General features: G+C 47.5%; 1 protein-coding gene across 1 annotated transcript in view; it reads left to right on the top strand.

The window, feature by feature from the left end:
- LOC138492039 (poly(ADP-ribose) glycohydrolase-like) overlaps positions 1-21889 on the top strand; it is a 1720160-nt gene that overhangs the window by 338916 nt on the left and 1359355 nt on the right. Inside the window, exon 5 of the mRNA XM_069618967.1 lies at positions 21578-21652. Coding sequence (XP_069475068.1) covers positions 21578-21652 — 75 coding nt within the window. The remainder of the gene's footprint in view (positions 1-21577; positions 21653-21889) is intronic.

The following is a 21889-nucleotide window of genomic DNA, read 5'->3' as shown; positions in this document are numbered from 1 at the left end:
GGCCAATCGCGTGTAGTCTTTCTCGCGCACCCCTGAAATACACGTACCCAGGCCAATCGCGTGTAGACTTTCTCGCGCACCCCTGAAATACACGTACCCAGCCCAGTCGCGTATGGAAACACCCGCACACCCCTGGAATACACGCTCCCAGCTCTGCGTTTGCTGCTGCCCTTTGCGGTCGGTTGGGGATTTTGATGGCTTTTCCCTGCGCGAGAGGCGTTCTTGGAGGCGTAACTGGCGCTGCTGCAGGGTCACTGCGCAACTGTGCGCCACGGCTGGTTTTGTTGGCTGGAATCCATGAATACGCTGTGCGCGGAAATGGATTTTAGCGCACGCGGCTGGCGCAGGGATTCGCACGCGCACACTGTGCGCCAGCCGCGTGCGCCACTTGTGCGCTGAATTCTATGAATTACCCCCATAGTGTCCTCTCATTACTGGGTCTAATTTCCTGCTGTAATAAGCTAGTGGCTTGTGCCCCAAGCTGGACTTCTGTGTCAGTACTGCGGTCATCACTACTCCGTCGGAGTGTGAGAACAGAAATAATTATTTTTGATAGTCTGGGATCCCTAACTCCGGAGCTGTGCGTATTGCTTCCTACAGCTCGTTAAATGCCTCATTCATTTCTGTTGTCCATTGTATTGTCTTTGCCCCTCTCTGGGCTTTCTTCAGTGCACTTAATAAGGGACTGGTGTAGGTGCTGTAATCAAATACCCATGCCCTGCAGTAATTGCATAGCCCCAAGAACTGCTGCATCTCTCTGACTGTTGTCGTTTTGCTGTCCCGCGTATTGCCTCTGCCCTCTATTTTATTACTCGTCAGCCATTTTGGGAGATCTATCCAATGTATAACACTTCTGTCTGGCAATATTGTATTTTGGCCTTGTCCACCTTGTATCCCTTTGCTAGTACTATCAGCATATGTACTGAGTCATTTCTACACTGTTCTTCTGTCTTGCTGCTAATCAATATGCCTTCTACGTACTGTATAACCGTGCTTTTGTACGTTGCCTAGGTCCATTTGAAGGACAATATTGAATATGGAAGGTGATTTGCGGCACCCTTGAGGAAGTCTTGTATGTTTCCACTCTTGCGAGTCTGGGTGTAATGGTATAGAGAAGAATGCATTCTTCAAATCTATGACCGTGAAGTAGTCGGCTTCTGTTGGGATGCTGGAAAAAATTATCACCAGGTTAGGGACTAAAGGATATTCTGCTTCTACTATGTGGTTAAGATGGCACAAGTCCTGTATAAAACGCCATGACCCCCCCCCTCTCGCCTTTTTGTCAGGGTACACAGCCGTGTTGCATGGTGATTCTGATCGCTATAGAATGCCCTGCTTCACTAGTGCTGCAATGGTCTCATAGATACCTTCTCCTGCCTCTCTTGAAAGTGGGTATTGTTTAACTTACGGCAGAATGGCTCCTAGCTTTAGTTTTATCTTCAATGCTCTCATCCCCTTCAGAAGCCCCACATCATAGGGACTTGCGGTCCATAAGATGCTGAGGACCTTTGCCAAATTTTCCTCAAGGAAGATCCGCGGTGCTTTCAGCGCCAGTGCCATCGCCATTCTCTGTGGTACTTCTCTATAATGTATTCTCACCCAATATGCGATGTTCATTTCAAACACTATCTCGTGATCTGTAGTGTAAGGGGTCTTCGTCTTCCCCCATTTTGCATGCCATAATCGCACTTATGTTTCTGGGTACTGTGTCTGTAGAGTTTGCCATACGGCCGCTCGGCAGTTAGCAAATGGCGCGCCATCGTGCGCTGTGTCCTGGGGATTACTCCTGGTTACCCCACCCTTCTCCATACCTCATCAGCGGCTTCCCTGAGGATTGCCACGAGTAGCCCATTTACATCACCCACTGCTAATTTCTGTCCCGCTGTCATCCTTTCCATTTTATATTTCCATTTCCCGCACCCGTGGTTAACAAGGCTAGCCTACATCAAGTTTTCCTGGTCTCTGCTTCCATGGTATGTATTGAGGTTGCCCCCTCCCTTTTCTAGTAAGGGCAACTGTGTGAGCCTGATTTCCCCAAACCCATTCATTCCTCGTGCCAGCCTGATCTGCCTATCAGGTCGCTCAGCGTCTTTAATGTCCGTACATGCCTTTACCGTCTCCCGCTTCCTTTGCCCTTCGCCCTGGAAGATCTCTAAGCCTCTTCACGTATGGGGTCAGGCCATCCATATTGTGTGATGCGTCTGTGGACTGTTGTGATCGATCGTCCTTGTCACCCCTAAATCCCCGTCTCTTATCCTACTTCCCATGTCCCACTTCTATCTGCACTTTTCTCCCTCGACCGATGCTTGGGATGCCCTCTTGTCTCGTTCTCCCTTCCCTCAGCGCCCCGAGTCGGTGTCCATATCACTGCCAAAATCATCCGCAAAGCTCAGACTCCTAGCGACCGTGTCTTCGCCGAGCTTGATATGGTATGATAGGTTATTTATGTAGCGCCTATACGCAATGTGTATCAAAGCGCTTTAAGGCAAGAGTGGGAACAAGGGAAAATGCAATGACATTTTTACAGGCCATGAACAGTAAGGATGTGAAATTAACTATCGTGCTCGGCCTGACAACATTTCAGATGAGCTAAGACATAGATAAGGAAGGGAGGGGGAGGCTGGGAAGGAAATGGAAATAGTCCGGCGACTACCGTACTCGGCCTGATGACATTTCTGGTAGAGCTGGAGAAAAACAAAAGGTGAGGGCGAGGGGTGCAGAAAGCAAGGGGAGGAACAAAACAAGTGACTGTCATACTAGAGCCGATGACATTTCAGATAGTGCTGGGGGTGAACAAGTAAGGGGCGGGGTGAGGTGACAGACAAGGATGCTATCATACTAGGTCCAGGGACAATTCTGATATGATAGAGGAGGTGCCTAGAAGAAAGTCGGGAGGAGGGGAGGCGATAGGAAAAGGGGGAAAAAGGGAGAAAAAGGGAGAGGATGAGATAACAGAGTAAGCAGTCAAAAAGAGTGGAGAAGCAAGAGCCAAGAGCAAATACAATTGCAGAAGTCAGTAGTAGCACATAATGTTGCAAGCCAGGATACAAGATGAAGATGGGAACAGCATGATTCATGGCCACCATGAGTACAAGATGCAGAGGAAGTCCAGCATGAGAGTTGAGAAAGGGCGACGCATTGTGAATCAATGAAGTACATAAAAGTCAAATCCAGCATTGGCCACAAGACTGTGATGGTGAAACCAGAATGTATGGGGACAGACTCCTGCAGAAGTAGGCTGGTGGGGCACAGTAGAAGAGTCCAGCTTCCCTTCAAAGTCAATCAAATCCCTGCTACCGCTTCTCCCAGAGTACCCCGCGTCTGTCTTGTCCGATGGAGTGGCAGTCCTGTCCTGTGTGGTACTGCTGTTTTGGCTCTGTTCGCCTACCTCCCCCCACTTTGTCTTCTACTGTGCCCATTCCCCACTTTATTCATATGTCTCTTATTACATGCTCTTCCTCCTTGCGTTGGCGCTCTTACAAGTCTTTATTTCCCACTTTCTCCTATCCCCTTCTCACTAAAACTTGCTTTTCCTTCTCGTCTTCTTCTCTTTGCCTCTCTATCTCTTCGAGCTCCCTCCCTCTCATCTCTCGCTGCTTTCTCCTCTTCCCTTTGCTTGTCTCTTTGCGCTCTCTCGCATCCCTCCTCTTCCTCCTTCTCCTTTCTTTCTACTTCTTCCATTATCTCCACATAGTCTTGTGCTTCACTGCTCCCCTTATGACCCTCCATTTCCTTATTCGCCCCTATTGATTCTCCCATTGTCTTCCCATCCAATTTCAAAATGATCTTCCCTCCTATCCATTCATTCAATGCTATTCCCTCTAGCCCTCCCCTTGGTGCTCGTCTGAGCCTCGCCCCGTGCTCCCTTCCCACCGTCTGTCTGACCCCTTTCTGCCCCTCCTCCTTTGTATATGGTGGAGGTTGAAATATTGGATTTGTGTACCCCTCTGCTGCCTTTAGCTCCCGTATAGGGTATACCCCTGCACTTCTGCTGCAGCCGCTTCTTTCTCATTCTCAGGAGAAGGTGGGGGAAGCGGGGGCTGAGGGCGCTACACCCCCGTTGGCTCAGCATCCATCGACACCTCACTACATCCCCCTCGACCTCATGGAACATTCTCCAGAGCTCAAATATTGCCATACAATTGGGTAACTTCTTCCCCTTATAGGTGTCTTGTATGTGTTTCGGTAATGGTTGCTGCACATTTTTGGAGAAACTTCCGCATGGTGGCCATGGCTTAGTCAATTTACCCTCTGTGCTTTTCGTTCATTCCGCACTATATTTCCAAATCTTGTCCTTATATCGTGGAAGGGCATTACATAGGTGCTTTAGGGGTGTATTCCCCCGTACTTCCCTTGATACATTGCTTTCATACTTGACCTCAAGTCAAGGCTTACAACACTGTTATTATGCATGCACAATGAATATTATCAGCTCAGAATCATGAATATCACAAATACCAGTTCTCAACAATTCTTCTCGAGCCTCTCTGGCTCCAAAACAACCTGTCAGATGTGCTCCGTGCACCGCCCTTTTGCAACTCTCCACCTCTTCAGGCACACCCACCAATCTCGTGCATGCGCCTTCCGCGCATCGCCACTGAACAGCCTCCTCTGTCAATTATACGTTTCTCAACACCAACTTCTGTAACTCCTCGTGCTGTCTGAGTCCTATGCCCAGACCTGATGGGTGACCTTACCACTTCACCAAACAAGGGAATGCTAGACATCACTTACAACGCTCACAATGCTAATGTCCCGTTACATTTGGCTATCTCTCAGCTTACCCTCCACACAGAATCTGTTGGCTGTCTCCATGACCATCAGTCTGGCTTCAGAGCATCCAGAGGTACGGAAACTGCTCTTCTGAACACCCATGAAAACTTGCTCTCAAACTTTGACTCTAACTCTCCCTATGACCTCATTCTTCTCAACCTCGCCTCTGCATTTGACACAGTAAACCACAACATCTTGTTATCTCATCTCATCTCCTTGACATCCTGGGGATCACAGATCAGGCCCTGGCATGGTTCGCCTCCTTTCTCTCTGACCGTCCTTACAGGTGGAACTTGAGTCTTTTTTCTCAGCTATCGCTCTCTCTAGTTGTCATGTATCTCAGGCATTTAACCTATCCCCCTGGTTCTTCAATGTCTACATGGCCCCTCTGCCTTCACCTCCAACTTTGTGTTATGCGGATGACACAGAGCTCTCTTTCAGGCTACCCTGAGCCTCCTCCTCCTTTGCTCATCTCGGACTGTCCACAATTCAGTCCTGGTGTGTTGCGAACGATCTTTGCCTCAATGCCAGCAAGACAGAGATCGTCCTCATTGGGACCCCTGCTCCCACCTTCCCATTGTCACCAAGGCCGGCCTTCCTTGGCCCAGCGCCCTCGGTATTCGTATAATTGACCTGAAACGTTTGACCTAAAACATTTGATTGAATTTGTTTGACCTTTTTTTCGGTCAAATTTAATTAAATATATTTCTGATGCTTGTGAATCTGCTTAGAATCACATGCGGTGCATATAGTCAGACATCTAGTGGTAACCGCAGACTATTGCATCTTGTCTTTCGAGGATTGAAAGGGGACGTCGGCATGGGCATGCCTGTAACACTATCCCTAACGCGACGTGTAGTGTACCCAAAATCCCTCAAGCATTGAGGTCCCTCGGATTGTTTTTTTTCTGCCCAGCTAGCTGGTCGCCTTATGCGGAGCTCTTACAAATTGCAAAGTATAGTTCTTCCCATGACCTCCAGTCGTTATACATTCTTCGTCCCCTTCTTCGATGAATACTTCTCTGCCACCGCCGCAGACAGAGGTAGACAACCACAGACTTCGACGGCTGGTGCTCTGGTTGATGCTGTCGACTGCGTGGCCGGGCCTCCTGGCTGGCCTATACAGTAGAGAGAGTGGGATCCGGGGGTCTTCCATTACTTTCAAGAATGGATTTCCTTCTCCCCTCTCTTTGCCCCTCTGGTTTTGCCTTTGCTTTAAACAACCTGGGATATGGACAGGACACAATTTAAATGTTGCCCTTCTTGCCATTCTTGTAAAGGCAAGTACTCCTGGAAGGACATGCACCGGAGATCACCACGAGGCATCCTGTCGGTCTTGTCAGCTCTTGCGTCCTAAGACGATCAAGGAGCGTCGAGTGAAACAGTGGGTGGCCTACGCCATGATTCAGGCCAAGGGTAGCTACCCCACCGCTTCAGGCGCTGAGAGTGATGAGAAGTTAAGCGACAACCGTGGATCCGATACGGATGCCATTGACCTTTTGTCGGAGTGATAACGCTCCGAACCATCCGTCCCCGGCAGGTGGGACGATAGTTCTGTTATGGGGAATGTACATCCCGGCGACAGGGACGCACCCGCTACCCATAAACACAAATGCACAACCCCCAGTGCCGCCTCGGCGGATTAGTCGGGAACAGCCTAAACCCCTCCCGGAGACGCCGAACATCCGTGAGAGTCTCGCAAAGATCGTTTCACCAGCCAATAAGACGAAGGACCTGTCGAAAGACACGTCCACATGTCACGGAAGGCAGGAACCCTATGCTGAGAGCCCCCAGCCCTTAGCTCAAACTCTCTCAGACAAATCTTGACGTTCCAAGGAGGTAGATCCCCAGGAGGAGCCCTTTCCCCCTATGGACCCATCTGGCTCCTCCCTATAGACCAGGGATAGGTTCGAGGGGTGTATGAATAGGCTTGCAAAGTTTGTGGACTTCTCAGAGAGGTTTACTACGCTCAAAAGACGCCTAGTGAGGAGGACCTTTACCCCACAATGTCTACATTTCAGAGGACCTCATACCCTCTTCATTAGGAGGTCTTTGACCTTACAGATCAGGAAGAGGTTCCCCATGACCCTTTTTTACCAGAAGATGACATAATTGAGGACCCCACTGAGAGGGATTCAGATTATGAGCCACCAGTGGATAACCCACCATGGATGTCACCCACCAATAACCCGGATCCGGACACAATATGCTTTGATCCTCCCGCATCTCCACCTATTCGCCAGGCATCTCCTATAGATGACCAGATGGCACTTAACGCCATTCTGAAAAAAGCAGCTGAACATTTTCGAATAGCCATGCAAGAAGCGGTGCAGGACTCCGACTTCGTGAAGGATATTTTAAAGGAGACGCCACCTGCCAGTCAGGCTATCCCCTTACTAAACTCCGTTAAGCGGCGCATCGCTCCTTCTCTACTCCCACCTTCACAGACAAGGGCTGTGGACCCACGGGTGGAAAAACTTTTTCGCCCCTCCCCTACTGACACCCTCTATTTCGGGGGGACATGCCATCCTGGATTTCCTTGTAGTCACTACAACAAAAAAAAGAGCAAGTGTACCCTTGTCCACGGGTGAGGCACCGTCGGACAAGGACTGCAAAAAATTGTACGCCCTACGGAAGAGTGATACTACTGCGGCAGCGAATTGCACCAGGATTGCCAACAACACCACGCTGTTGGCCAGCTATTGCGATGTGCAGTGGAACCTGCTACAGGAGGGCCTGCAGGAGGTCCCCGAACCAGTACATTCACGCCTGCTCACATTTGTGTCAGAGGGTAGACAAGTAAATCATAATATCCTTAAAAACACCCTTGATGCTGCAGAGACAGCAGGGAGAACTGTAGCCCAGGGTACCCTTTTGAAAAGACACACCTGGTTTAAAAAACTCAGGGTTCAAGCCTGAAACACAAACAGCTCTAATCAACAAACCGGTGGAGGACTCTAACCTGTTTGGCAAAGCTGTAGATGAGGCGCTGGAAACAAAGAACACACGACTTTGAAATATTTACAGCAGATCACTCAAAGGCCCTTTCAGCAACGAGGTGAGAGTTCTCGCTGCTCCTTTCGCGGACAGTCCTATTCCTTTTTCCCCTCATAACCAATACGGCACGGGTAACACGTGGTCCTCAGGACAAGGGTCTGCTGCCTCCAATCAATATCCACCTAGAGAACAGCGCCGTGGGAAAGGAAGGAGTCGCAGTGCCACCCTTAGAGGCTCCCTGGCCTCTAGTCAGAAATGACTCGCCGATCCCGGTCGCCTCCCAAGCCTCCCCGGTTGGGGGACGGATATAATTCCTACACGCATGAGAGGGGATTACCACAGACTAGTGGGTGCTTAAGACCGCCACCCACGGTTACTCCATCGAGTTCAGCCAACCACTGCGATTCAGACCACCAAAGTCCAGGCGTCGAACACCAGAAGATCCTGCTGCAAGAGGTCGAGACACTGCTGGAAAAGTGCACAATCGAAGTCGTCCCCGTTTTACAGGTAAACAAGGGTATGTATTCAGTGTACTTCCTTGTACCCAAAAAGGATCTCGCCATGCGCCCTGTGCTAGACTTGCGCGCAGCAAACAAATTTGTCAAACCACAAAAGTTGCGAATGGTAACGCTGCAATAAGTAATCCCTCTGCTAACACAGGGGGATTACATGGCAACATTGGACATGAAAGATGCATACTTTCATATTTCAATGTTGCCAGCACACAGGAAATACCTAAGGTTCATGATACAGGGCAAACGCTTTCAGTTCAAGGTCCTTCCCTTCGGCATTGCCTCAGCCCCAAGAGTATTCACAAAGGTGCTGGCCGTTGCAGCAGCTCACCTGCACAGGCAGTCCATCCCAGTATATCCTTACCTCGATGACTGGCTAATAACGTGGGACTCTTATGAAACATACCTGTCAAACACCCAATGGACGATAGACCTACTCTTCAGTCTGGGATTCTCCATAAACTAGAAGAAATCCAGTCTAGACCCCAGCCAAGTCAAACAGTTTCTGGGGGCCATAATTCAAACAGAAGATGGCCTTGGCTTCCCCTCCAACGAGAGGGTTCAAAACATGCTGTTTGAAATCGTTCAATATGTAGCCGGTCGAGAGGTGACGGTATGCAAGGCCATGCGACTGTTAGGGATGATGGCATCCTGCATATACTTGGTCCCTCACGCACATTTGCACATGCGCCCCATGCAGGAGTGGCTCAACAGCCAGTGGTGTCAGGCCAGCGTACAACGGGACGATCTAGTGGTTGTCTCGGCAGCCCTCGTTCTCTCTCTGCAGTGGTGGCTGAGGGAAACCCTCTTGAAGGGGAGAACGTTCACCTTCCCCGCAATGGAAGCCACTTACTACGGACGCATCCCTCACGGGATGGGGAACTCTCCTCCTTCAGCAGATGGCGCACAGCGCTTGGTCCCCAGCAGTACCATCCAACTACAGAAACCTGTTGGAACTGCTAGTGGTGTTCAAAGCTCTGAAGGCTTTTCAAACACAGTTAGAGGGAAAGACAGTACTAGTCCTCACAGACAGCACCACAGTGATGTACTACCTAACTAACTAAATAGGTCTTATATAGCGCAACACTAACCCGTAGGTCTCAGGGCGCTCTCAAGGACAGGCAAACAAAAAACAGATCAACTCAGAGTAGGGGGAAGAAGTCACTTGGAAATGTGACTAGCAGAATCCTTTCAGGTGTCAAGGTTTGTCTGATGCTCAAAAAGGCTCTAGGCATCAAAGAGAAACATCTTGAGATGCTTTCTAAACTGCTGCAGTGTTGCACATTGTTTAAGGTAGAGCGGGATCATATTCCAATTTTTCGGAGCCCAAGCAGAGAAGCTTGCTCCGCCTAGTTTCCTAAGAATAGTGCGTGGTTGTACCAGTAGCATCAGGCTATTGGATCGCAACGCACGATTTGGTGTGGCCCTTTTTTTAGCCTGGATTTAAGATATTCTGGGGCATTCCATGAAAGACATTTAAAGAGAATTACTAGGCCATTAAATTTTAGTCACTGCTCGATCGAAAGCCAATGTAGTTTTTCCGATATTCTGTGATGTGTGATTGATTACTCAACCCACAGACAGCCCGTACAGCTCCATTTTGTATTGTCTGGAGACTCCTGATGTTAACTTTAGAGGTTCCTTTAAGAAGGCTATTGCAGTAGTCTAACTTGGTGTTGACTATAGCTGCTGCAATGGACGCTCTATTGACTTCTGACAAATACGGGCGTATTTGCCATAGAAGGTGGGTATAAAAGGTACATGACGATTTGAGATGGGACACATGCTTCTGAAAGGTGAGGTGAGCATCAAAGTACACTCCGAGGGTCTTTACATGTTCAGATACTAAAATGTTATTGCCACCTATTTTAAAGGCCTAATAACATGTGTCCATGTTTTTTAGCCTATGTTTGAGGTGTGCTAATGACCAGTAACTCTGTTTTTTTTGTCATTAAGGGCAAGAGAATTTAGGGCCATCCATTTCTGGATTGCCTCATAAATCCCATTAATAATATCCAGATCATCTTTGTAGACCCCAGATAGTTTAACAACTATCTGAGTGTCATCAGCATAGTTGGCAAATTGTATGCCCATGGATTTTAACAGGTCGCATAAACATTTAATATAAATGTTAAAAAGGAGGGGAGACAAGAATGATCCCTGAGGGACACCACACGTGACGGGAACTTTCTGAGACTTTGAAAATCCCTTAGCAACACAGGCACTCCTAGGGCCAAGAAATGATTTTAGCCTTTGCACTGCTTCTGGGGAGCATAAGCCTATTGTCTGAAGTCTCTCTGCTAGAAGGTTGTGATCAACTAAGTCGAACGCAGTGTATAGGTCCAACAGAAGCAGGAGAGCAGAGTTTCCTTCCTCGATGATTTCTGTTATACTGGCCTTCAGAACAAGAAGGGCTGTCTCGGTTCTCTGATTAGTTCTGAAACCAGACTGCTCATTGTCCAAGATGTTATTAGTTTCAACAAAATTTTGAAGCTGTATATAAGCTATCTCGTCCAAGATTTTAAGTATAAACGGAACGTTGGTAATGGGACGATAATTTTCTGACATCAAGGGGTCAAGATTAACTTTCTTTTTTATTGGTTTGTACAAACCTTTAAAAAGCACACAAAAATAAAAAAGAAAGAAAGCAGAGACTTTGTATCACAGTTTGCTAGCTTTCACAGATCAATATCCCACGTCCTTTTGGGGTTAGTTTAGCTGCTTCTGCTTCAATCAAGACGTTAAGGGCTGGCCACTGCTAGCAGTTCTTTTATGTCTTTTAGAAAGCATGTCAGTGCAAAGATCAATTTTGGGGCGACGCCGTCAAACATTACCATCCACCACTCCTCAGCGTTTCGAGTAGGTTGTTTCCGAAATAGCGGTCTCAGATGTCTAATTCTTAGTGTGCGTAGTTTCCAGCAAAACAAAGTCAGATGTTTCAGGGTTTCATCTTTTAATGCACAAAATCAACATCCTGGATTTAGGTCTGCGTATTTTGCCCAAACTCAAAGTCTTTATTTTGTTGCAAAAGCATGAAGACGGAAATGCATGTACAGTTGTCGTTGACGCTGGTCAGGGAAGAGATCAACATAGCTTTGCAATTTCTCAAAGCTATTGGCTTCACCAGGAGCTTCTTTCATCAGTCTGTATGACCTCCTCAGTTCTCCTGTTACATTCCAATCATTTTGCCAGATTTTTCTTTTCACCAGATTTGTATTGGAGTGTAAAGTGTATATGTTAATGTTGAGATCTTTTAACATCTTATCGCAATGTCTGGTCCAGCTGCTTAATGAATCGGTCCCATTATCAGCATTTGAGGCATACCAAATTTTGAATTGCAGAATGTTCTCCAGTGCTTTCGTTTTTCTAAACAGAGACAGCAAATTCCAGCTTATCCTTGCATGGATTGAAATTAAAGAAAGTTTGTAGCGTATGCAAGCTGTTGTTGTGCCTTTTGCCAATTGGAGGACTTTCTTTAAAAGTGGGGTAATCCATGCCTCCTTGATATAAATAGGAACAGCCTCGTCAAAGAAACGATTAAGAAGTTGTGTGACCGATGGTGTAAGGGTGTTTGCAAATTCTTTAAAGAGTGTGGTAGGAAAGATATCCCCCTTACATGACCAAAACCTCTCGCTCCGTCATTTTGATAAATGTGAAAGGTTTTATCATTTGATCTGGCTCATCCAAAGATGGAGGCACTGGGGCCTTGGTTAAACATTGAGATTCAATCTTCTTTCTGATTCGATCTTGGTGAAGCAGAGTCTTCTGACAGAAACTGTCGAGTATATCCTGGCACCCGTCATTGTTAATATTTAACCTATGTTCAGTGATGGGGCCTTTAAGCACTTTAAGAACTGAAAGAGTTCTTTGGATTTTATTGAGGCCTTTTCAATTCTATCATTGAGGACCTGAACAAACAAGGGGGCACTCACTCTCCAGGGCTATACAAACTGTCCCAGAACATTTGGAAGTGGACTCTCAAACACAAGATATTCATACTGTCTCAACAAGTTCCAGGGGAACTCAATCTTCTGGCAGACGTGCTCAGCAGAGACTTCCCACTACCCTTCGAGTACGAATGGCGACTATACAAAGTCATCGTCTCCAACGTTTTCGCAGAATGGGCCTTCCCAGAGATCGACTTGTTCACATCTCTGGAGAACTCACAATGCCCAGATTACGCCTCCAGGTGCCCTCAGAACCGATCCAAGGGGAACTGTCTCTGGATAACATGGTCAGGGAAATGTGTGTACGTTCACCTCCAGACCCCCGATTCACCTACTAAACAAGATTGTGCACAAGGTGCACCAGGAACCAGTCACCATGATATTGGTGGCCCCGATATGGGCCCGCCAACCCTGGTTCTCCCATCTGATAGAGATGTCACTCTCTCCTCTATTGAAACTACCTTGCCCATACAACATGCTGTCGCAACACAAGGGGGAAACACTCCATCCATGCCCACAAACTCTCAATTTAGCAGCTGTCATGATGCCTACCCCCGGGCATCCGGATCAAGCCCATCAGCCCCGGGAGCAGGCATCCAGACATTTACAAAAACCCTAGCAGCCCCAGCTAGGGGCTGTCTGGGTTCAGTCCTGGCGCCGTAGGCACCAGGCTCATAATAAAAATCAGTACTGGCGCCATAGGCGCCAGGCTCATAGACATTACTTACCTCATTCAGACCATGCTGCAAATAAATCCAAGCCAACGTGAGGCCTGGATGGGACTATTTTAACACAGGGACTATTTTTTACTCGGGTGTGGTCCTGGGGAACTTCTTTCCTGGGACTACTTTGGAGGCTATTTAAACCAAGCCCGAACAGCAGCACATGCTTCGTGTTATTCTGCATCCAGCAGCGTGACTCTCACCGTGCCTGCAGCCAGCATCTAGTCTTCTGCCACGCCCGTGTGCCTGCAGCCAGCATCCAGTCTTCTGCCACGCCCGCCTCGAATCCGGAGCTCCTAGAATAAAGAGGAAGAAAAGGATAAGGTTAGAAAACAAACTTATTTCAAATTCCTCACCTGATTCCGGATCCATTTCATCTCCCTACCTGGAAAGTATATCAGTCCTGCACGCGTCGCTTCGCCAGCTCCAGCACGGCACCATACTCATCAGTTCTCACAGCATCTTTCGATCCGGCACTGTCTCCATCATTTCTTCGCCATACTCCGGCACCTAGGGGCACAAGAATCACAAGGTGAGCCAAGGGAATCAACAAATACCTCTTACCACCATAGACTTACCTGATTTACCACCAGCGGTGGTATTCTCCATATCTTCATATGCCGCATCTGTAAAGAGGGAGAAAAACAACACGTTAACGCATGCAATTGTTACCGGACAGCGTTGGGTAACACAGACTCTTACCTGAACGCCAGCAGCAGCTACGAGACCTTCTTCTCACGAACTCAGTTGCAATTTAAGGAAGGAAGGGGACAAGAGTGAACATCGGGCACATTGAACTCTTTGAACTTGATACTTACCAATCCCGCCTGGGACTTCAGAGTCAATGCTTACCGGAACTCTCCCAACACCTTCAAACCAGTGAAGTAACTGGTATCTACGCACTCCTGCAAGACATGCAGGATGGCGAGCTCATCTTTTACAAACATAAGGTGAGGTTACTAAGGGGATATCGGAGGTGATTAGTGGGAGAGAGCGTGAACAGTTGGGAGGCCATCACTAAAACCCACAGGTGGCTAATCCCTGTCTCCACTTGCAGGAAAATACTTCTTCGGGTCCAGCAGACAAGACTAGGCGGGCCAGTCCAGACAGTCATCTCTGCACTACGCATCACGTTGACGGAGACCGCAGCTGTCTGGGTCCGATCGACACCCCTGTGGGGTCCAGGTGAGCGTAACAGCAGCCTCGCTTCTGAAGTGATAGAGTTCGAGCATCTTCAACTCCCTCAGAGATGCAAGGATATACTTAAAGAAGCCAGAGAGCTTAACACAGACATTGCTACTCCAATAAATGGAAACGCTTCGTCATCTGGTGCAATTCCAAGAGCATCAATCCCAATGACTGCTCTCCTACTCATATTATACTATACCTAACTCACCTACTAGACTCGGGTCTAGTTTTTAATTCCATGAAGGTCCACTTAGCTGCACTTTCATCCTATACCACGTCCCAGCAAAATGTGTTGTGGTGGACGATCCCAGTAATTAAAGCTTTCATGGAAGGGGTTAAAAAAATACATCCCCCTGTTTCTAACCTGGCCCGCGGATGGGACCTAAATGTGGTTTTAACAGACTGATGGGGTCTCCCTTTTGAACCTATGCACAAGGCAAGCTTCAAACCACTCACTTACAACACCTCCTTGCTAGTGGCAGTCACTTCAATAAGGAGAGTCAGTGAACTACATGCCCTTTCAATTATAGACCCTTTTGTCACAATTCACAGAGATAAGGTGGTTCTGCGCACTCGCCCCATCCATGAGTTGCGCCCAAATTCATTTCTAAGTTCCATGTGAACCAGTCTAGAGAACTACCCACATCCTTCCAGAACCCCACTAACATGGTGGAAAGAAGACTACACACACTAGATGTGCGCAGGGCAGTTGTGTACTATCTGGAAAGAACTAAACCACTAGGAAAGACCAACCAGTTTTTCGTTTCAGTGGCGGCTGGTAGAGAAGGGGGCCCTGTCTCTAAATCAGCCATCTCACGGTGGATTGTCAATTGAATCACACTCTGTTACACTCTTGCCAAGAGAGATCTGCCCGTCAAGCCTAGAGCACACTCTACTCGGGGCACTGGGGCTTCCATAGCATTCATTGCAAATGTTCCTCTCAGGTCCATTTGCAAAGCGTCAACCTGGAGTTCTGTACACACCTTTACAAAACACTATTGCCTAGACACTCACTCTAGGTCTGATTCTCAGGTGGGACAAGCAGTACTAAGACATCTTTTCACTACTGTTCCTTCTCACATCCCACCACCAACTCTGGGTACTGCTTGCTAGTCTATGCACATCATGTGATTCTATGCAGATTCAAAAGCATCAGAAGACATGCATTACTTACCGTAATAGTATTTCTGATGATTGTATCTGCTTAGATTCACATGCGCCCACCCTTTCTTCCTGCTCCGATGGAGGGAACATAGTCTTCTTTCTACTTCTTCTCTCTGCCAGTACTCACTCACAATAGTCATAAGGCTCCCTCACGGCAGACAAAATTCAATCGGAGGGACCTCGACGTGCAAGGGATTTTGGGTACACTACACGTTGTTAGGGAGAATTCTCAAAAATGTGTTAATTCCCTCCACCTTGGAGTCCCCAGCAACTCTGCTGGATTTTGAGGGCTTGATTTTTTAACCTGGAGAGAGTGAGACCCTTTTTCCCACTCTCTCATGTATTTCAATGTGATTTTATAAACTGTTTCTTTTTTGGTTATGGAGTCTAAGAAACTCCATAGGCATCATCTTTTACAACTGTGTCACAAAGCACCTTTAGTGCAGTGCCACAGGGAAGTCTTCCAGATTTCCCATGGTTTAAATACCTTCTCGGGGATCAACTACTGTTTCCCAGAGCAGTAAACTGAAATTGACTTTACTTAGCATTGTAACTTTCTAGACCCAGCACACACTAACTTCCAATAGAGTGCTGGAGGAGTTACTTAGTATCCACTTTGTCTAGCTTCTTATGTAGCATATTATATGCTACCCTTAGCTCAATTGACTTGCTGGTGGCAGTGGTTTAGTTTTGAACTACCTTGGTTTGCACTTACCTTGACCGTTCGCGGTTCGGTAAAGTAACTGCGGGAGCCATCTTTTTCAAAATGGCATACAGCCATCTTTGCTAAAATGGTGCCCGGTCTTCTTTTTTCTCCAGGTCTTTGTGGTAAGGTCGTTCTAGAGAGTTTCTCTGCTTGCCAAACCAGGTTTGGGGTATCTTTGTTAATTTTGACTTTGGCAGGGTGTCTGAGAGAAACCCGCCTCTGGCACCTGAGTGTCTGGGGTAGGCAGGAAGTGAGGGAGGTGCCCGAAACTCCCTGTGCTTAGTCTCCTAGGAGACCCAAATGCACTCTGGTGATTGGCTGGCTGACTGTACGGCAATGACAGCCACCCTGCTGTGTGAGTGACAGCCAGGCTGGAATGAATGGGAGAATAAAAGGCAAGTCTTTTGGCTTGGAAGGCAGAGTCGACCACTGGACGTAGGAACTGGATGAAGGAACCGTAGAAGAGAGGATGCCTGCTGCAACTCCTGGACAGTTGGTTTGCCCGGTGAAGCCCTGCTGCAGTGACTACTTGCCAAGTTCGCATCGACAGAGAAGCCCCTGCAAGGACGACTTCTCCCTTTGAGTTGGTGTGACCAATCAACTCCAAAGTAAGCCACGTGGACACCCATCTCGGAGCTGGTTGAATTTCCTCAGAGTTGCTGCAGGAAACCGTACAGCCAGGGAGAAGGACACCAGATTGTGTGTGTGTGATGATTATAAGGTAAATCCTGCAAAACAAGCATCATCTGCCTTAGGTTCAGACTCTGGCAATACTGGGCTGGGTGGCCCTGTGAAGGGTTAAACAGGATGTCAGAAGGAGAGAAACTAGTAGGTGAAGGGCTAATTGGGCTATCACAAATATCACAAGTAATTGACAATTCCCTGGGCCAATCAAAGGTTCTCTTTTAGTACAGCTGGATGTTTCTCTCAACAAATGACTGTTTTGTTTACTTTCCGGTTGCTAGGAAACAGAGCTGGAGGAAAAAAACGACGGTTATGAGTGGGCTTATTAGCTTGCCTCAGCGTCGAAGCGAGAAAAGTAATGATCCGAAGTTTGTAGCAGAAGAGGTCCTGTTGCACCGTTGCGCTTAACCCTTCTCCTGTTTATGTTGTTATTGATGAAGTTCCGGGTCGCTGAACGGGATAAGCGGAACGCCCCGTTCAGCTTGTTGCGAAGCCTGAAGGCGGAGTTTGAGAGACACTTTGAGACGAAGCGCCCGAAAGGGAAGACTGTGTCCTCTTAACCCTCCCTGCCGGAACGTCTCTTCCGAAGTCCAGATGAAGAGGATTAACGCAGCCTCGCAGAGACAAAGGGTGAGAGCCGCGTACTCTTTGTAAGCAGCAAAGCCGCATTGAGATCAGCTGGGATAGGGGCGGAGACCCGCTGACTCTGTCTGCCTCTCCTGCACAACCAAACGAAGGGGGAGGAGTCCGATCCTCTTTACAAGGAACGGTAGCTGTGAAGTGGAACGAGGGAGCCGTGTGTGTGTGAAGCTGTTCAACGTATCTCCGCAAGCTGCGAGAACCTTAGTGGGAAACGAACGGCATTGATTTCAGAAGGGCCTGTGGGGGGTAAGATCTTAAAACCTGCAAAACCAAATGGTGCTTTTGAATGTGGAAGTCACATGAGGGAAAGAAAAGGCACAGAACTGGGAAAAGGGTAATACTAACATTTGCGATGTGGTGCCAAACCCTTAATGAAAACCAGTAAAGCGGAAAGTCTATCCTAATTGGCATATTGAACTTTTGGGAAAGACCAACGGAAAAAACAACTGGTAGAAGCTTCATCGACAAATTGGAAAGATGTGTTAGGATAGACAGTAAAATATTTGCAGAACGGTTAGCAACACAAGAAGATTCCTTAGTCCAACAAAGGGAAGGTACAGAGAGACTGAAAGCAACAGATAGAGGTGTCAAGGAAATCACAGGCAAAAGAGAACTGGAAGAAAGACTGTGAACATTTGCAAAGCATGGTCGGTACTTACCTGAGGGTAAGTCAAAGTTAATAAAAGTTGATTCTATAACAAGTTACCTCCTACTCCCTGCCTCAGTGTCCTTATTCTAGAGTGTACAAAGCGGCCTCTTGGACACCCATCTCAGAGCTGGTTGAATTTCCTCAGAGTTGCTGCAGGAAACCGTACAGCCAGGGAGAGGGACACCAGATTGTGTGTGTTACTTTTAAGCTGGCCTAAAGCTTCTGGAAGATCCTCTGGACACCCATGAAGCAGGACTGACCAAGCTTGTCTCTGACCTTGGCTGTGAGCCCTGGCCTTCCTGTTCTTTGCAGCTTGGTTCTGCTTTCCCTAGTCTCTCGTCCTGCAGCTTGTGGCCTTATGTGATCCTTGTTATACTTATACTATGTTTTATACACATCTATATTGGTCATTTTCCTGTAGGTTAATCGGATTTGGTCTTGCCAAGCTCATTATGTGGTCCTGTAGTTCCATAGAGTTAGTTGCCATAAGCATCTCCATTCTTGCTCTGCATCTCTTTGTTGCCTTGCGTTCCTGAACGTGGCTAGTAAGAAAAATAATAAAAGCTTTTGGCAGTATGTATATGTATCGGTCCTCTATCTACAGAGTTGTGCAATTATGTTCTTCGTGTACTACATGACTAGCGTGCCCTAACATGCCTATGTTGTGGTGTCACTAATGACGTCAGCACAGTGGTTTCTCAGCATTAATCCAAGTCATCCATCGAGGCATTTGGGTCCATGACCAATGTTGAAGCACCTGTATCCATAAAGACCTTCAATGGATAGGGTTTGAATGCTGGTCTGAGAGAATATCTTTCTGCATACATGCCAATCACTGGTCCTCCAGAGATCGGGCCAAATAGCGAGTGACACTGCGTTTTGGACTCTTTGGGCCATCATGTTCATTGGTGCGAGGAGCGGCATTCCATGGACCCTCTCTTCAACATCCACACAGACCGGGCTACAAGAATGAGGAAGAAGACCCTCAGAAGGCCGACCTGTAGCCGAGCTGTCATTGTGGAGCCACTTGCGTGACTTCTCAGCTGGGATCCACTCAGCCTTCCAAGGCTTTTCTCCCTCATTACCACAGCTCGGTCCGTGCAGAGTCACTTACCTGCCGTTTCAATGAGGGAGAAAAGCCTTGGAAGGCTGAGTGGATCCCAGCTGAGAAGTCACGCAAGTGGCTCCACAATGACAGGAGAACCAACCCGACTTCACACCCGTCCTTAGGAGCACTGCTTGAGGATATCGGTTATGTGGCGACTCCAGTGGAAAGGGAAGTGGGTGAAAGAGAGAGAACTGAGAAGCATACCCCAGAGGAGAGGCATGAGATGGGAAAAATCCCTGGAAAACAGACTGAGAAAGCCCCAGAGTGGGGAGAGACTGAGAAAAAAACCCAGTGGGGACTGAGAAGGAGAGGATCTCCAGAGTGGGTGCATGAAAGATTGAATAATGCCAGAGTGGGAATAGACAGCGAGACATGGCCTGGGACACCTGGGTAACCTTCCAGCACACTAAGTAATGTCTTTTTGGAACTTAAACTTGGGGCAAAGACCTTTACTAAAATAGCAGGTTTGAGCCAGATGCAAGCAGTCATCCCTGCCCAAGTCTTTCTTTGTTTTTGTTGTTTTGATGTTTCTTTTTGAGGTAGGGAAAGTAAACCGGTTAGTGCAGGATTCCAGACAGAGGGCTGTATTATTTTACAAACCTCCTGCCGAGCACCCTTTTGACTTTCTTTTATAGAGTATGGGCTGAGCTTGTAGACTTGGAGAAGAATTATTTGAACTTGACAAAAATAAACCCATTAAACTATGCCTCTTTGTGTCCTTATTCAGAGCTATCACAGTATGTGTGAGGTTTCTGTGTGTATGTGTTTTTTATATGTGGCAGTGGGTCGGTTGTCTGTGGGTTGCAGGTGCATCTCTGGTGCAACACAGGGCAAGGTGTGGCCGAAGAGGGCAGGGCAGAGAGTTGCAGGGGTGTCCCAAGTATTGGGAGAGAGCAGGGAAGGGGGTGCTCAGAGCAAATGTTTCCCTGCAGTGCTGAAACTAGGCCTGAGGAACCAGGCTTTGGTGAAAACGACCTGCATCTGTATTATTCCCACCTCATCTTTACTTTTCTTCTTTCCCATCACTTCATGCAGCCAACGTACGAACTCCTTCACTACTACCTCCTGTTACCACTTTTTTACAACTACCACCTGCGTCTATCCACTATCGCCTCCTTATGTTACGCCCCCCAAATCTCCTTTTTACCTCCACCTGTTAACTCTCCCGCCCTGATGTTACTACCTCCTCATTCTCCCTCTGAACTCTCACCACATTCTCTTGCTCTCCTGTACCACCTTTTCTCTGTTCTCCTCTGGTTCACCAGCCTCATCTTTTTCCACTGCTGTCTATTCTCCAGCCTTCTCCAAACACCAGCCTCCTGCAACTCACCCTCAGCAATCGTGGCTGGCTGCATTTACACTGTGGTTCTTCTTTCCCCTTGGTGGATCTTACTCTGAGGGTCTGTACCTGCGAGTGTTTATTGGGTTAAGGACGGGATTGGCTAGCTTGCCTGAGGGCACCTGTGGCTGGTTTGGAGTCGGGGCTTAGGGCAAGCCTATATCTAGCCTGTCCACCATTTTGGATTGTAGATTTGTTCCTATGACCCTCTGTGAGGCTGCCTGCAGTGAGTTTAGGGCTATATTTATAGCATATGAATTACGGGCTAGAAGTACACTAGCGAATTAGGGGCTTAAAGTATATTACTTTCAGCTTTGTTAGCATTGTCCGAGCAGGTTGCGTGATACTTTTTCACCAGCGTAAGATTTGGCTGCTGGGAAATATTGGATTTGTAACTGCTTCGCATGTCCATTTCTCTGCGTCTAGGGAGCCACAGACTGAAAACATTGAATCCATGTAACCACAGTGTTGATTGCGGGTTCTGCGAAATTCCAAGCCTTATTCTTTTGATGTTCTGTTTGAAATCGTAACAGCGGCATTGTACATGCTATCCTTGTTCGACACAGAGAATGGCTTTCCTTAAAAGGGGAACCCTTCTTTTTCTGAGTTGGAGGCTTGGGTCTGGCTAAGGCCAGATTTATACTCCTTTGAGGTGGGGGAACTTGTCATCTAGCCTGCAGAATATTATTAGGCCACAGTCCAGTGAGAGAGATATCAGGACAAAGGTCCCTAGACTGGTCTGCCCCAATGAGCCAGTGCGGTGGAGTGAGACTGCTTCCCAGTGACCCGCCTGCGGTAGGACAGTGTGACTGTCCTCTGCCATGTGCTGGGGACCAGGGCAAAATGACCAAAGAAAACCCTCCCCATACCTCCTGTGGGCTCAACATCCGCGGGCTCTTAGTGACTCCTGAGTCACTTCCATGTTGGTTAAAGAAGCAGGCAAAATACTTAATCACACCTCTTGGATGATACATTTGTACATGATATATTTACTCCTAAATTTTGAGATAGACAAATGAGGTCTTAAATCTAATTTCACATATCCACAGAACAAGGTTCACATAGGATTTACTTTCTCTGCTGGCCACTGTGTTCCAATTTGGTCGAAAAACATATATACATTCTTTAATTACCCTTCTCATTTCAGAAAGCCATCAAGTCCTACAACAAGAAATATGAAAGACTGTGGAAATTTGACGCCTTGACCAGTTTCTTTTATTCGGTGAGAGGAAAGTTTCAACATCAAGTTGGTCTGTGTAGAGTATGGGGTGGGAGTATATGTGGGCAATCTTGGTTGGCTACAAAAGAGTGTATGAGGTTTTTTTTATAGGAATTGTACAGAGTTCATAGTTTGTGGCAGGAGGCGTAGGATATCCTTTCACTAATGTCAGAGTAGGGTATCTTTTTAAAGGTGTTAGTGGCCAAGAAACATAATAAGCATGTGTGCTGCACCGTATTT

This window comes from Ambystoma mexicanum, chromosome 10 (assembly GCF_040938575.1).
Source record: "Ambystoma mexicanum isolate Mex_15411 chromosome 10, UKY_AmexF1_1, whole genome shotgun sequence".
Classification (NCBI taxonomy): Eukaryota; Metazoa; Chordata; class Amphibia; order Caudata; family Ambystomatidae; genus Ambystoma; species Ambystoma mexicanum.
Note: the sequence above shows the minus strand (reverse complement) of the source record. Positions and strands in the feature narration are given on the sequence as shown.